The sequence below is a fragment of the Stegostoma tigrinum genome, chromosome 29 (genome assembly GCF_030684315.1).
Source record: "Stegostoma tigrinum isolate sSteTig4 chromosome 29, sSteTig4.hap1, whole genome shotgun sequence".
Classification (NCBI taxonomy): Eukaryota; Metazoa; Chordata; class Chondrichthyes; order Orectolobiformes; family Stegostomatidae; genus Stegostoma; species Stegostoma tigrinum.
The window spans coordinates 28,293,371-28,308,304 of NC_081382.1; the positions used below are offsets into that span (position 1 = coordinate 28,293,371).

Here is a 14,934-nt window from a genome sequence, read left to right on the forward strand (position 1 = left end):
GAATATGAAAGGTAACATCTGTCTTCTGCCTCAGACGTGACAGTCCCTCAGCTATTGCGACTATTACACTAGTATTATAGCTAGCTGTATCTCATTCATTCACTGACAGATTAGAAGGATACATTAAAGTCTGTTGTAAGCAGACCTCCAAATCCGCGCCAAAGTGATGGACTTGAAAACGTTGCTGTGTGTGAAATATATAGGTAATTAATCTTTTAAGTCCATTTTGATCAGAGTAGAAAAGCAAGGGGATCTGAACGCGGATACAATTCGTTTTCAGTTTATTTCTTGTTCAGAGCTGCCCACGTGAGAGAAACTTTGCAGTTACTGACGGCAAATTGCTTGGCTCTTACTTTGGTAAAACTCAGCTATCCAAACTGGAATATCTAGCAGGGTCCCAGTCACATTCTCTACCTTGTCGGCTTCAATTCTGTTTTGTTCCCCATACAATACATATGCATGTTTTGCCCGAACGACAGTCTCTGGATTGATGGTGCGAGTGTACTGTATATAATCCCTCCTTTCCGGGGGTGTAGACCCCCATCCCCCGTCTCTGTCTCTCACATTCTCACAAAACACCCAATAACATGTTCTTGGCCGAAAGCTTCTCTCCTTCCTTCCATTGGTATGTGATTTACAAAGACGAAGCTTTGCAAGAGAAGGGAGGCTGTCTTTTGTCTTGTTGAGTGTTTCTGGTGTACAAACTCGGCTATTTCTATTGTTATCCGGACAGGTCGATGTATTGGCGACACAGGGACAGCGGGGGGCGCACTGGTCCGGTTGCGCCTCGCTGGTGCAGCTCAGTTACAAACCTGCCTGCGGGAGAGCTGATGCGGTTCAGGAATTAAGGTACTGTAATGCCCCACTTATATTCGAATCTGCCTCCTGTACGTTGCAGTTAAACCATTTTCATCCACATTTAGACTAATAATTCGCTCTAGCCCGAGTCCCGAAATGAACAAAAATAGTTGAAACATAGAAGTCAGTTCATGCTGCCTCAGTATTCATGTTGGTGACATTTCGGTTGTGTCACTTGTATGAATTAAGATATTAAATAACAGTAATGGTCTGCAGTGAAAAACGTTAATTTGTATTAGCACTGTCGCTATTTCTCAATTGAGTGCTGGCGCGTTATCGCCCTGAAAATTACAACGAGAAATATAAGCGTTTGAACACAGAAAATAACAGTGCAGCGCACATTTACAGATGTAACTAAGAATACATCACGACATCGAGCAAAGTGTCTAAAATCAAACACTGCAATTCAAATATTTACAAGAAGAAATTAGAGGCGATGGTATAGTTTGTTTTTAGCCAGTCTTGGTTCTCGGTTTCAATGTGTTAAAAGAATGACTGTAAATGGAAGCATTTCAAAAATGTGAAATCTTAATGATAAAGAAATTCTCGCTCTGCAATAGCCTTGCACTGTAGTCCATATTATGAATTTTTGGTGATTATAAAATGTGATTGTATTCGAATTGGCAACGGAACTATGTTGTGTTGCTTGTAAATTTCCTTCAGTTCCTGTTTCTTTTAAAACATGTTTTGGACAATTGGAAATAACGAGAATTTTAAAAATCTATTCGATGAATACGACATCAAAACCGAATCGTATGGAGAACAAGGCCACATATTCTCAACGCGGGCCACGTTTGTATCCTATAATTTCTAACCCAGAAATCGAAAATTTCTAAAGTGAAATTGTTGGAAACCGAGAGATAAATCCCCGTGTGCTAATTTTCCCTGGTTCCCTAACACAAAAAGCAATGGAATATTCATCGTTGGATGTGTAGAGTCGAGCAAGTATTCGGAACAATTAGTTAGCAGAGTATGATGTACATATAAAATATATTTTGACCTAGTTATTTTTAAAAGGTTTGTTTTTACTCAAGCATTTTATTTTAATTAAACATGTTTCCTTTCATCCGCCAACTAACGTGAAATTGCACGTTTCAAATAATAAACATTTAATAAAATCAATGTGTGATTTTTATGAACCTAAAATAAGCACGCGATTTCCTCAGGATGCCAATTAGAATTTACTAAGTACGACCCGTTACACTCCCCCAACCCCAACTCTAAAGTAGTGTCGACAATTTTGTGTGCATGGATTATGTCGAGATATGATCCGTAATCGTTTCCAATGGATTGCGCGGCGATTTGACATTAGCGGACGAATGGTCCCGTTCGGTATAATCTCCCGTTGTGCGCGAGAAGAGTTTACACAGTCGTATCAGTCTTGTTCCGTTGTGCTTCTCGCGGTGTGTGGCTTATAGGCAAGTAACGGAAAGTAAGTACATTTTAATTAAATAAACCCAATGGTTTAGCGGCTGACGGTCACAGTACCCCACTGACTGTGCCGTTGATTTCTGCTCGATCGACTCAAAAGTAGCATTGGTCGCTGCGCGGTCAAATTCCCCTAAACTAGAAGCAAAAACGTGAGAGACCAATTCCAGCTGCGTTTAAAAGCGTGAAAGCGGCCCAGTGATGTGTGTATGTCTTTTTTTTAAGCCTCTGTTATTTAACGCTTGAGCTCTAATGAAGGAAGACTCCACGATCTTAACTTGCTCATCCTACACTTCATCCACATTGATCTCCTCTGTGCCGTCCAGAGACTAAAGTCATTTTTTGTTTTAAGAAAGGACCGTAATTGGAACTGCCCAGTGCTATTACTGGGGAAATTTACACGCAAGTTACGAAGACTCGCCACCGGTCATTATTTCAATAATTGTTTTAGAAGTCCAGAGTCTGATCAGAGAAGAGTGAGACAGTTTCTTCAACAGCATAATCAAACCGCCGACACTGATCTTACTGAGGGCGGCTCACTCACACTTAGGGACATATGCGATTGATGAAATTCAGATGTTATTAAAGGAAGACGAAAAATATTTTAATTGAGATATTACGACTTTAAAACGCCAAGCGTTAAGTTAAAAAGAACGTAATAAAGCGTCTCAAAGTAACCGTCCAGATATGATACGTTCTTTGTACATCTAAGTCTTGTCGGACCTCTCCGGTTACTTTGCAGGCTATATTTTAGTGATAGACTTCAGGACACGCTTGCTGCCTGTGTTTGCAGATGGCTGATGAATCCAGAATCAAACGTGTGTGTGTTTGGGGGGTTGGGGTGTGAGGAGTATATTTACGGATGTCTCGCTTCGAAGGACCTGCTTGAATATTATCTCCAGTCCCTTGTTGCAGTCAAAAAAGGATACAAAATGATAATGAATTCCCGCAAAGCCGCACATATCTGAGCAATCTATCAGTGCATATTTCAGCGCGGAGAGACAAGCATGGAGCTGGGCCGTAGATGTCAGGGTCCTGAGCACAGTCTATCTCGCTCCCTGCTTCTGGGGAGATTATCAGGCGTGATAGCCAGGTGCAAAATTCGCACTTTGCTCAGGGATTAAAAAAAGAACCTCGTTAGCGATCCTGGCTTTCAAACATTCGTTTTCTTGTCCGCGATCATCCCTGATTTAATCATTAAATATGAAATCAAGTGTGAAGCTTCGCTTTTGTTGTAATATACATTACACATATATTATTTTTAAAACTACCAGGGAGTCGTTAGGAGCCCTGATAGATTGGTTTAAAATCTCAGCGCGCATCAAGTGCCCGAGCTCGGTCGATGCTCTGCAGGAGAGATAGTCTTTGCTTGGCTTTTGGGAATGCGTTGTGGGAACGCACTTTTAAACGTGTGCGTGTATTTTACAGTAAACATTTAACACGCTTTATCTTGGGTGAAGTGAGGAACAGCCACCTATTCGGGACCACGCTATCAGTCACAGCACAAGCGAAAGGTCAGAACGAGACGCCTTCGGTTGTCCTCGGTATATCGGGAAGCTCTCTCACCTTTCCCAGCTATAGCGTAGTCTCTGGGCGGCAATTGGTCACAGTTAACGATTTCCTCCCCTGTCATTTTAACATAAACAAAAACACAAGCGTTTCCGAAACCATTAACTCGTCACTTACGCCGGCTCACATTTCCAAGGGCAGAAATATGCACTTCGCCAGATTTATCCAGAAATATTGTCTCGTGAAACTTTTATTTTCCAAATATTGTTTCGAGGGGGTGATAGGAATCAGCAGTGACATAAGCTGAGGGAGAGAAAAATCTGGGTGCTTTTTACAGCCAGGTTTTTCGCTTTGCTTATTTTTTGCTTTGAAGCTGTGAAGTGTTAGTTTGAAGAGAGAGAGAGAGAGAGAGAGTGTGTGTGGAGTTGTGCCGGTGAGTGGGAGCCGCACCTGGTCTATGTCTCCGTGTGTGAGAGACTAAATGAGTGCAGCGGGCCCTCGGGAGGCGCATTGCTACAGCGGCCAGGATCGTGTTCAGGAGTCGAGGGGTGGGGAGGCGCATCACAAGCGTGCTGGCGTATGTATCCGTGCGCTGGGCTCTTCCCCCCCCCACCCCCCCCCCCAACCCCGCAAACCTCCTCCTCCCCTCCTCTTCTCTGTCCCTGGTTCTATACCCACCCCGCCCCAAAGAACGGTCCATGGCACATTCCCACCCCAGCACCCGGGGAAAACCTTCATCTCGCTTCTTTGGGATTTACTCCTGGTTCATTTCTTTCTGTTTTCCCACCGCCCCCCCACCCCACAATCCCTCAAAAAAGAGAAATCACCGGGAGAAGGTTGGAGATTGCGAGTTTGGTCCTAGCGAGTATATTCCCGCCCTCCTTCACCGTGCTTCCTCAGGTGCCAATAAGTAACGTCTTTATTTCACGGCAGCCTTTAGTTTTAAACTTAACCAAGTGCTGATCTTGTAAGTGCAATGATCAATTACTCACCAATACCAAGTTACAAAGCGATCTGCCTCCCGCCTCAGTTCCCTCCCTCTCTTCCTCCAGTGCATGTGAACGTGTGTAGGAAATAGTTTGTATCGATTGTGCTAAAGTTAGCATTAAAGTTGGGAGTTGTGGGGTGGGCGGGGGGAAGGGTTGGTGAATGTGTTGGTGGACGCCGCTTAGTGCTTTCAGAATAGTAATCCTAAGGATGGCTCTCGCTACAGGTCCCGAGTCTCTGACCAGGGGCTTCAGCAGAAGAGAACCCGACTGTCGAAAGATGCTGGACGGCATAAAAATGGAGGAGCACCCGTTACGTTCAGGTCCTGCTACCCTGGGAATGCTACTGGGTAAATCAAGTCTTTTTTTTATCATTTATACAATGTCATTTATTTGAAAGTAAAGTAAGCGCCATTTGTTGCATTTCGCGAATCAAGCGATTGCTGAGTTTGGTAACTGTGTGAAAGAGCTGGGTACATTTCAATAAGCGAGTGGCCAGTTGTGGATGTGTCAAACAGCCCGGGATTTCGGATCCTCAGTGAAAACAACACTGCACGCCGTAATTTCTCTGTGAAACAGCGTTTGAGGAGTAATGTAAACGTCGCTGCCGGTCGATACGGGACTTTCTCCAAGTTGTTTCTGCTTTCGACAACCAAATCTCTGTGCTCAAGGAGTGACACATTCTCCCGAGCAGTCCCTTAACAAATCTTTGTTGTTAGAAGTGGGGAACGCGGGTTAGAGAGATGAATCATCCTAGCTGGGGTCATGCAGGGGGGCGGGGGTGTTGTGTGAATGGGGTGGGATACAGGACAGATGCTTGAGTTGGGGAACGGGTTTTCGTCAACATTAAAATGACCAAAATTTTTTTAAAAAGAGCGTCGTCATCCAGCAAGAATTTATTTTCAATTTTATTGTGTTTGTTTGCTGCTGCAGGTTCTGACTGTAAACGTAAAGAAGTATGTGACGGTTGTCAAAGACCTATCGAAGATCGCTTCCTGATGAGAGTGAATGAAGCTTCCTGGCACGAACATTGTTTGCAGTGTACCGTATGTCAACAGCCTCTCACCAGGAGCTGTTATTTCCGAGACAGGAAACTTTACTGCAAACACGACTACGAACAGTAAGTTCGTGCACATATTGTTTAAGGAACACGGGGCGACTGTACGTTTAATTTATTTCTTCTGCAATGATTAAGGATTTTTTTGAGGGGTGAGCAATATACTAACGCCGCAACTTTCCATATTGTTTTACAAAAAAAAGCGAGCTGCCTTCACCCCCAAATATATTGTTTCCATGGTAACTCTTGCTGTCTACTCACCATTATTAACGGTGAGTTTTGTTTTAACCAGAGCTTTTGACCCAGGATTTTTTTTTAAGAAGCAGAAATTTTTAAAGCCTGGTTGCAAAAGCGAAGCAGCAACTGGGCCCGCGCATTTTACTTGGCAGTACTTCTGGATTTCCCCTCTCAGAATATTTAATGCGTGATAATAAAGGCTTTTTATTTCTGTAAAAACACGGCTGTTTGTAACAGATTTGCAAATGTCGGTTTCAAGGCCTGTTAGCCTGCTTTACTCCTTCAGGGTGGAAATGTAACCATTGATTAGCTTCCATTTCACGTGAGGGTCGGTGCCTCCACTTTTCCGCTAGGAAAACACCAGCGAAATCTTCTCTGTCACTTCTTTGGTGCAGTTTGTCTTTTGTCTAACATACAGTGACGGTGCCGCAATCATTCGACAGTGGCAATCCCTTAGCAAAGCTAATTTGGTCCATTTTCTATGTCAAAGAATTTCTTTTTTAATGGTAAATATATTTATGTGTGTGAGTGGAACGACAATGAGAACAATATCGATATTAGCCAAGATTGGCAGTGTAACTGTGGATATGGGTGTTTGTAGCACAATTTGTGGCATAACTGTGTGTACATATTTAATATTTGCTCCTTTCACGAAGTACTTTGGAGTTGGAAATAGAATAACTAACAAATGAGTTTGCATCGTTTATTCTCTCAAAAAACGAAGAGCTTCGTTTATGTCTGAGGAGACTTACCACAAAACCCCAAACGGTGCATCGAGTATTTTTTCTCCCCATCTTTATCTTCACCAGAAACAGCAATGTGCGCACAATTTTCGTTAATGATAAAATGAGGGCAGCCGATACAAATCGCAAGTGAACGGAATCGAATGTATTGTGTGCGTCTGTGTGTTTAATTCACATCTCCCCGCGGATCGGCCACTGCCCCCCTTCCCCCTCTCCACTGGCTATTTATCTGTTTCTCTCCATTGCGATCCTCTTGCTTTTTTTTCTCTGTTTTGGCGGGGGAGGAATAACGCTGAAGGTGCAGGCGGTGTGATCACCTGGGCTCCTCCAACACTATTGCCCTTCTCTGAAGCTACCGGAGAGACCGCGCACGACTAAATATAACACACAACACTCGGGCAAAATAATGCACACGGCGCAATAGACCCGCCAGAGCGATGTTAAAACGGTGCCATCCGACCGTCCTGGACAGTTTCAGCTCCCCCTCACCCCAACACACACAAAAACTCTCCGCCTCCCAACCCAACAAAGATTCGCCCTGATGGGACAGACTAGACTGAGCCACTGCTGTTGCTTGAGGAGCCGAATTGACATGTTCCATTCAGAGCGAGCGAGGTTCCAAATAAAAGCCCCGGAAATCAGCCAGTGCTGGTTTTTCCTCTCTGTTGATACATTTCCAGGACGGCTTATATATATGTATTGTTTTTTTTAAAATGCATTTTGTTTTAAATCACTGGGCAGAATTGCTTTGGCAAAAAAAAATCGCTGTTTGAGATGTCACTGGGTTTTGAGAGTTTGATTCAATCCGCAATTATTCTGCTTTCTCACGTTTATGGGTCAGACGTAGATATTTGTATAAGTTCTGAATATGAGAAACTGAGAGAGAGAGAGAAAAAAACCATCAGCCCGTCCCAGCTCGGTATTTTTAAAGACCTTTCAAAATAATTTTTAAAAAGCCCGTCATTCACACATTTCCCAAACGCTCTCATTGCAGTAGAGCCCGGAATGCGGTGATATCTGGGACAAAAAGACGTCGGTTTCACACACAGGCCGTTGGATGAATACACAGGTTCTGCTGAAAGTCACGTTGAACGGGTTTTGGGACCACAGTTTGAACTCAAAACCAAGCGGCTGGATTTGGCCGGTTCAACAAGTGTGTTAGACGGCCTGTAGATCAAAGCAGCATTTACAATTGACTGCTTTTGATCAGCTGGAAAATGCGTCCAAAAATATTTTTATAAAAAGTACAAATCCAGTTTTGAATATCGAAGGACGGTTGTGACATAAATAGATCCTGCCCAACAGATGCTCGAGTGGGAGAGGGACAGAGAAGGCGAGAAAACAAATGTTATTGTGAATCCTTGGACCGGAGTGGGCCTTGCTGTGTCTTGGAATTCTTAAACTAAAATTACACTGCGAAAGGAGAACTTGGTACGGCGTAAAAGTTGTGTTTTATATCCACGCATTGGTTCTTGTTCTAAATTATTAACGACGTTCCTAACTATTATGTCCTTATTTATATTATAGTTAGGTTTTCGTTTCGTAAACAGGTATTTCCTACCTAACAATCTGAAACAGAAACGGGACTAGGTCGCTTCCTTTTAAAGGGCAATTCCAGCCACATTATTCCAGAGCGCGTTGGGAAGCCCTGACGGTGGGGAAAGGAGCGACACACGGACAGAAGGTGGGGGTGAGAAAGACGGGCAGAGGAGAAGTAGACGAAGAAAGGTGTGAAGACGGAAGGGGAAAGGAGGAAATGTGGAAAGGGGGTGAAGATGTGAACGGAAGGTGGGAAGGGAATAGGCCAAGGTGGAGAAAGGTGTGGGCGGGAATGAGCAAAGAAAAAAGGAAAGAGCAGGAAGGAGGGAAAGGAAGAAAGGGGTTGGTAAGGAGAGAAAGGAAAAGGGAAGAGTGATAAGGGAAAAAAGGAAAGCAGGAAGGAGAGAAAGGGAAAAAAGAGTGTGAAAGAGAAAGGGAAAAGGGGAGAGTGGGAAAGAGGGACAGGAATGAAAAGAGGTAGAGTGGGAATGACAGAAAAAAAGAGCAGGAAGGAGAAAAGGGAATGAAAGGGGGAGCAGAAAGGAGGGAAGAAAAAGGGGAGAGCGGGAAGGGGGAAATATAAAAGAGGCAGAGAGAGGTGTAGATTAATTGCAGAGTGTGGTCCATCTCGCATGTCTGTGAACGTTATTTGATGGTGTGAGGAAAAAGAAATGCTACATGAGTTTGTTGGAAATGTTTGAGTTCACGTGTCAAGTTGATGCAGAGAGGCGGCGCCTTTAAGGCCAGACACAAATTCTGATCGGAATCGTGCGAGAAGCACAGCACACGACGTTGCAGCTCGCTGATTTATTCGGCTTCTTGACAAAACAAAAATCCAACCATTCAAAAGTGACATGATTTATTTCTGTCTTTTCACTTTTTTTTTACAAAAAGAAAAGTTACAGGATCGTGTCTGATCTCTGCAGTCTCCGCAGTAACAGGTGGTAGGAGAAGCAGACGCGAGGGGAAATCCAGAGCTCTCAGCTACCTGCCTGTTAGACTGGGCCCAAACCTGCCCTCTCATTAACGCTTGGCTGTCTGTGTGTGTCTGTGGATGGGGGTGGGGGTGTTGCAGAATCCCATTTTTTGGGTGGGGGTGACTATTTTTAACTTGTTTGGCAGTTTGTTCACTGCGGTCTGAGAATTTGAGCATCCAATTAAAAAGTAGACTGAAAACTTCCCAGTGTTACCCTCCCCACAGATATATCCCGAAGAGATGTGTTTAAACAATTCCAGAGGAACGACGACTTCTCAACACATCTTAGCGCCTTCTCTTTTTTTGTGTGTTTTGTCGCGGTTGATGACGCGGGATTTCAATGTATAGGAATTAGATGGGTTAGATCAAGAGCCGAAGGACTAACCCTCAAGAGAAATAAGCTCATTGCAATGCCTCGACTTCTGTGATGCCTTGTGAAGTGAGCGTTTGAAATGCTTGAGAAGCTTTAGTTGGTACGGTGAAGTCGATCTTAATAAAACCTTTAGGCCCCGAAGCAGTACAGAAGGGTTTTCGCTTTTCAAAATCACAATCTCTGAAGGCCAGTTATAGTCCTGTGTGCATTTTATTTATAATGTCAAGGAGGCACCCCGTTTGGAATGGAACGATTTATATTTTGCGTGAACTCGGCAGAAAACAAACGGCCGCACTGCCAACGAACGATGGTTTTTTTTGCAACGAGGCAAACCCCTATGAAATGAAAAACAAAATGCACACAATTGCAGAAGAAGGCTGAGTTATTAACAGTTACAAGGAAAACACTGCAATTACGTTCGGTAGCGTGCCTGAATAAGTCAATACGTTCTGAGAGGTTTAGCTCATTGTGCGGTTGTGTTCCCTTTGCTAGTCAATGCAAGGCGATTGATTCAAAATGATTTTGAGTAGTTACAAATAATTATTCTGTTCGTTGCAGGCGGCTGATGTAAATAGTTTGCGACTGAATTGGTATAATGGCTGTTAAAAATCAAAACAAGTTCTTGGAAATGATCACATTGATAAGCAGATATTTTTGTTACAGTAGTTCCTACGTTCTTTGAATGATTTTTCCTTTTTGGAACGGGCTCGTTCTTCAGTCCTATCGGAAGTGTGCTCTTGTAACGGTGTTGTCGATGGAACAACTCTTCTAAGCAAATAAATCAAAATTGCCATAACATGATACCGTTATACAATGTATGTTTGACAACATACGTAAGGCTGTCATTTAATCAAGGGATTACCATTGCAAAGCTTCAATTGAGGACAGAACCCCAAGTTATCTTGCTGCTTCGGGCAGCAAGTAGTAGTTACTGAGATAGGTTTATGAGGAATTGTTAACTTCCATGTAGTCATGAGATTTTTGGAAAGAGCAAGTGTGCCAGCCATTTAATTGTTGTTGTGGATAGTTAATTGACATATTCAGAAAAAAACATCTTTCAGTGGAATTATGATCATTCTATAATTGTGTAAAATATTTATTTACATTGTGCTGTATGGAAGGAATTCATTACAAATTGAATAATTTAAAAAAAAACTTTTCACACGTTACAAAGATCTCTCTACTATTACCAAATTTTCATTACTGACACCTCAGAATTGTACAATATTTACAAGCATTTGCCTCCACCCTTCTGCTCTTTACTGTCTGGGGTGAAATGCCATTGACTAATACAAGTTGAGTACTTATTCTGTGGTTTCTGATCTGAAGTCTCTACCTGTGACCAATTCTCTGAATTCACAGCACAAGGGCTCAGTTTGTTTCACCTTTTCTTGTGTGAGTTTCTGACTTAAGCCTAGCTCTTAGTTAGTTTGGTACGACTTTCACCAAATTTTAGGTTTTCCGAAGAGAATCAATGTGATGTCATTCTTAAAAAATAAAAGGTCTACCCCACATAGCTGTCCACTGCATTATCACACTTCATGCTTGTCACTAAAATTTAGGCTCTTTTTATATATAGGGTTTTAACATGGCCCCTTCAATCACTGGGGCATAATAGTACTCTGCTAGAAGCCTGGCAACTAAACAAAAGACAACAACTATTGCTTTGCATCAACTTTTGTCAGGCATTCACTAGGCTTCCCAATAAGGCTTTAAGTGGTTAGTGGCAACAATGTGAATTTCATACCTACAGCATGAAAATCCATTGCCATGGATACTGGCAGTAAATGCTTACATAGGAAAATCTTTGTTTAGGTTATTGTAGTTGTGAATGATTTTCTTTTAATGTGAACTGATATAATGTTACATTTCCTTATCACTGGCTGAGGTCTGTGCCCACTATTATGCAAAGTCTGAAATACTAAAGTTTGATTTACCTATGCAGGGAATCTTGTGACATCCTGTGGATCTGATGCAAAATTATTTAAATGTACAAATAAGTTACACATTGACCTGACATGTTAAATGGTGCAGCTGAGTTCTGTAAACTGTTCTGTAGCAGAATAGTTTATACTTATTAACCTCAGTTGAATCGTGATACCTGGTGTGACATGACATGGCAGCCTGCTGTGAACACTACCTCAGACTGACAGCAACAAACATTTAATGAGATGGGATGCAGCCACATAAATCAACAGCTCTTTGGAAGAACCCTGTTCTGAAATACTTTTATAAGTAAGCATCTTCAGCATGGTAACCTACAGTTTTTTTTCTCTGCATCCTTTTATTGAACCTACTTTAACATGAAAGGCGGCCTACAAATTGAAACATAGTATCCTAATCGCTTTCTTCCTAACATTCCGAAGAAGCTGATACATTATCTATTTTTAATCGATTGAGACCACAAGGAAAAAGATTACATAAGTGTGGAATCAAATTCCTTTCTCCACTTTAATTTGTTAATTTGGATTACAGCACATGCTCCCCAAATTGTGGGCACAGTTGATTGGTATTGTCCCCAAAGACTTGCTGACGCAAAATATTCTTAAAGGAATCCAACCCAGAGGCCATGCAATTTTTATTAAATACTGATTTTTTTTTGTATGTGCAGTATACTTCATATTGACCTTTCTGTAAAGAAAAAGTGAACTAAATGTGCAATATTTATCTAGGCAAAGGTTTCTTCGGGGTACTTAATTTTTAGTAAATCAAATTGTATACTTTTACTTCTGTTCATTGTAAGGCCATATGGTGGCTGAATTAAAGACATAATGCTAAAAAGGTAGGCAGCATAGCCCCATTCTCACTGCTAAAATAAGGCAGTAATTTAATTGGTGTGTACACAATTTTCCAGCATGCTATTTGTCTCAGGTTATAGCATATGATGGAATCTAAAGTTACAATTGTACTGTTATCTTTATGTTGCAGTATTTTTATTTCACGGTGATGCAAATGCAACAGACTAACTGTAAAGTCAAATCTAGATGTGATTCTGGAGTGGAGCAGTGTGACATACCTTAAAGAAGATTACCTCTTGTTCCTTATTATAGCTTCAGTGCAGTCTGACGCTGTCTTAAAACATGCTAAATGAGTTCATTGAAGGAAATCAGTAGCCGTGGGATAATTGTAGTGTTGGTTAAATTCTGGATGGTATCAGTGTAGTCACTTTCTGTGAGTTAACAAATAGATCAATTAAAAATACTGCTTTAGGCAAATATCAATTAGAGATAACAAGGTGTAGAGCTGGATGAACACAGCAGGCCGAGCAGCATCAGAGGAGCAGGAAAGCTGATGTTTTGGGCCTAGACCCTTCTTCAGGCAATTAGATTTGTATATATTTAATCGTTGAATATCATAATGTTGGGGGTGCAGCTTTTTATCCTTGTGTTGCTTCCATAGACATTCAAAGAATTGTTGGTGAAGTGAATATTGAGTTGCTCTGATAGTTGTGTACCAGCAATACCTCCAAGGAGAGTTAAATTCTTTATTGGTGCTGCGTTTGGCTGATAGAGTGGCACAGTTACCCTCAAAGTATCAGAATGGAACAAGCGGTCAGGGTCCACTTCTGACTGCTGTTGATTGAATACTGTTGGATATATCTGCGCATGTACATGTCGGTTAAGGACAGTATTGGACTCAATTGTAATGTTCAGCCTATTGGGAATAGCTGGTTGACATCTCCTCTTTACACTCGCACATGAAGCGAACCAGGTACCGCAGCCTGCCATGTCTCACAGTGAATCACTGCCCTCAGAAGTGGGGGTGGGGGGAGCAGAAATAAAGGGGGAGAAAATTGAAAAGAGAAAGCATATGTGTATATTATTTTTTAAAAATCTAGAAAATCCTGTAATTTAATCTCTGTAACACATCAAGACTGATTTCCCTCGTTTTCTCTGAGTAAGAAAAAAAAGACTACCACCTAATGGAGTGGTCATGCCCTTAGAGTGGAGTTAACAGACTCGCTGTCCCTAGCACTTGTATCGATTTGAAAGGAACTTACCTTAGAATCTGCCTGTTTCATGCAGTGGCCAATTTCATTATGCAGTGTGAGGGCTTTGATTGTGATTTCAGTTTGGAAATGGTTAGAACATGTGCTGTGCATCAATCCATTCATTACATGGGTGATTAGGAAGGTGTTATAAAATTGCCAAGGAACCTCATACAGGATTGCAGCTCTCTAACATTCATCAACCCAGTGTGGGCAAGCCTTAATCCAGCAAGCGACATTATGATTTTGCTAAGTGACCTGCTCACTGGTTTGATTTACATCAGGCTAGTGCCACAAAATCATGGTCCACTTTTCACCATGGATATGGGCAAACTGAAGTTAATCTCGTTCCCTTTCCAAAACTCCATATGTTTTGTTACTAGTTAACTTTCTAAGATTTTGAGACTTGCATGAATGTAAAGGAAACTTGAAGAAAGTTTGTCAAATTTATAAATCAATTAATGCAATCAGAAGAAGCTGTTAGAATTTTTGGATCATTTATATTTTGTGCTTTGATCATGTCTTTTATTAGATAATGGAGATTAGCCTACAATTCATAACTGCATTTACCTTTCCAATCAGTGTTCAATCTACTCAATTAAGTGCAATATTTACTAATGTAGTGAGACATTGTATACTTTACTTTCATGCATTCCAAATGTTAGTCCTCTTTTACAAACAAAGCATACTAACATTTGACAATGAATCAAAATTTAACATTCAGCTAGAGAGTTTTAAATGCCTTTTACACGTTTGAATAGCAACAGCTTCTTTATCATTAGTACCATTGAACTCTGAGTGACACAGCATCTGCATTTAAAGTTACTAAACACTTGCAGGTTTTCTTAACCAGATTTTGATTAACCTTCATTCGGCTTTTTCTTCTCCCCTCCGGTCATCGTTCGCCTTCTACAGCAGCTGTTGACGTGCTAGTTTAGCGGTGCGAAGAATCTTTGGGAGAGCATGTCATTGGGGAACTGTGTTAAGATTGGGAGGATCAGAATACACCCTCATTCTCTCTATGTTTAGATTGCTGATACTTAAAAAATATTGCTCAGTTTACTGAATAAACAATGGCCTCCTATTTTCTGGGAAAATTAATTTTCCCATCAGTAAAATGAAGGAAACAATATGGAGGTGACAGACTTATCTTTGTCTCTCTGTAACCTCAGCAGCTGAAGAAATTAGAGTGAGGACAAGTAAATAGCTGAGGCATGCAATATAGCTTGATTCACACTAT

The 14,934-nt window shown here is 41.6% G+C and overlaps 1 protein-coding gene across 5 annotated transcripts in view; it reads left to right on the plus strand.

Moving 5' to 3' along the window:
• The first annotated feature begins 2,214 nt into the window (after positions 1 to 2,214).
• The window catches only part of LOC125465448 (LIM/homeobox protein LMX-1.2), a 197,910-nt gene continuing 185,190 nt past the window's right edge, over positions 2,215 to 14,934 (plus strand). The window contains exons 1-3 of one of the 5 annotated variants that reach the window (XM_048558986.2): positions 2,215 to 2,290; positions 5,009 to 5,131; positions 5,715 to 5,901. In XM_048558986.2, coding sequence (XP_048414943.1) covers positions 5,062 to 5,131; positions 5,715 to 5,901 — 257 coding nt within the window. In that variant the 5' untranslated portion in view covers positions 2,215 to 2,290; positions 5,009 to 5,061. Of the gene's footprint in view, positions 2,291 to 3,741; positions 3,801 to 4,493; positions 4,763 to 4,992; positions 5,132 to 5,714; positions 5,902 to 14,934 lie in introns of those variants that run through there. The other 4 variants (XM_048558987.2, XM_048558982.2, XM_048558985.2 and 1 more) reach the window with 4 other exon arrangements.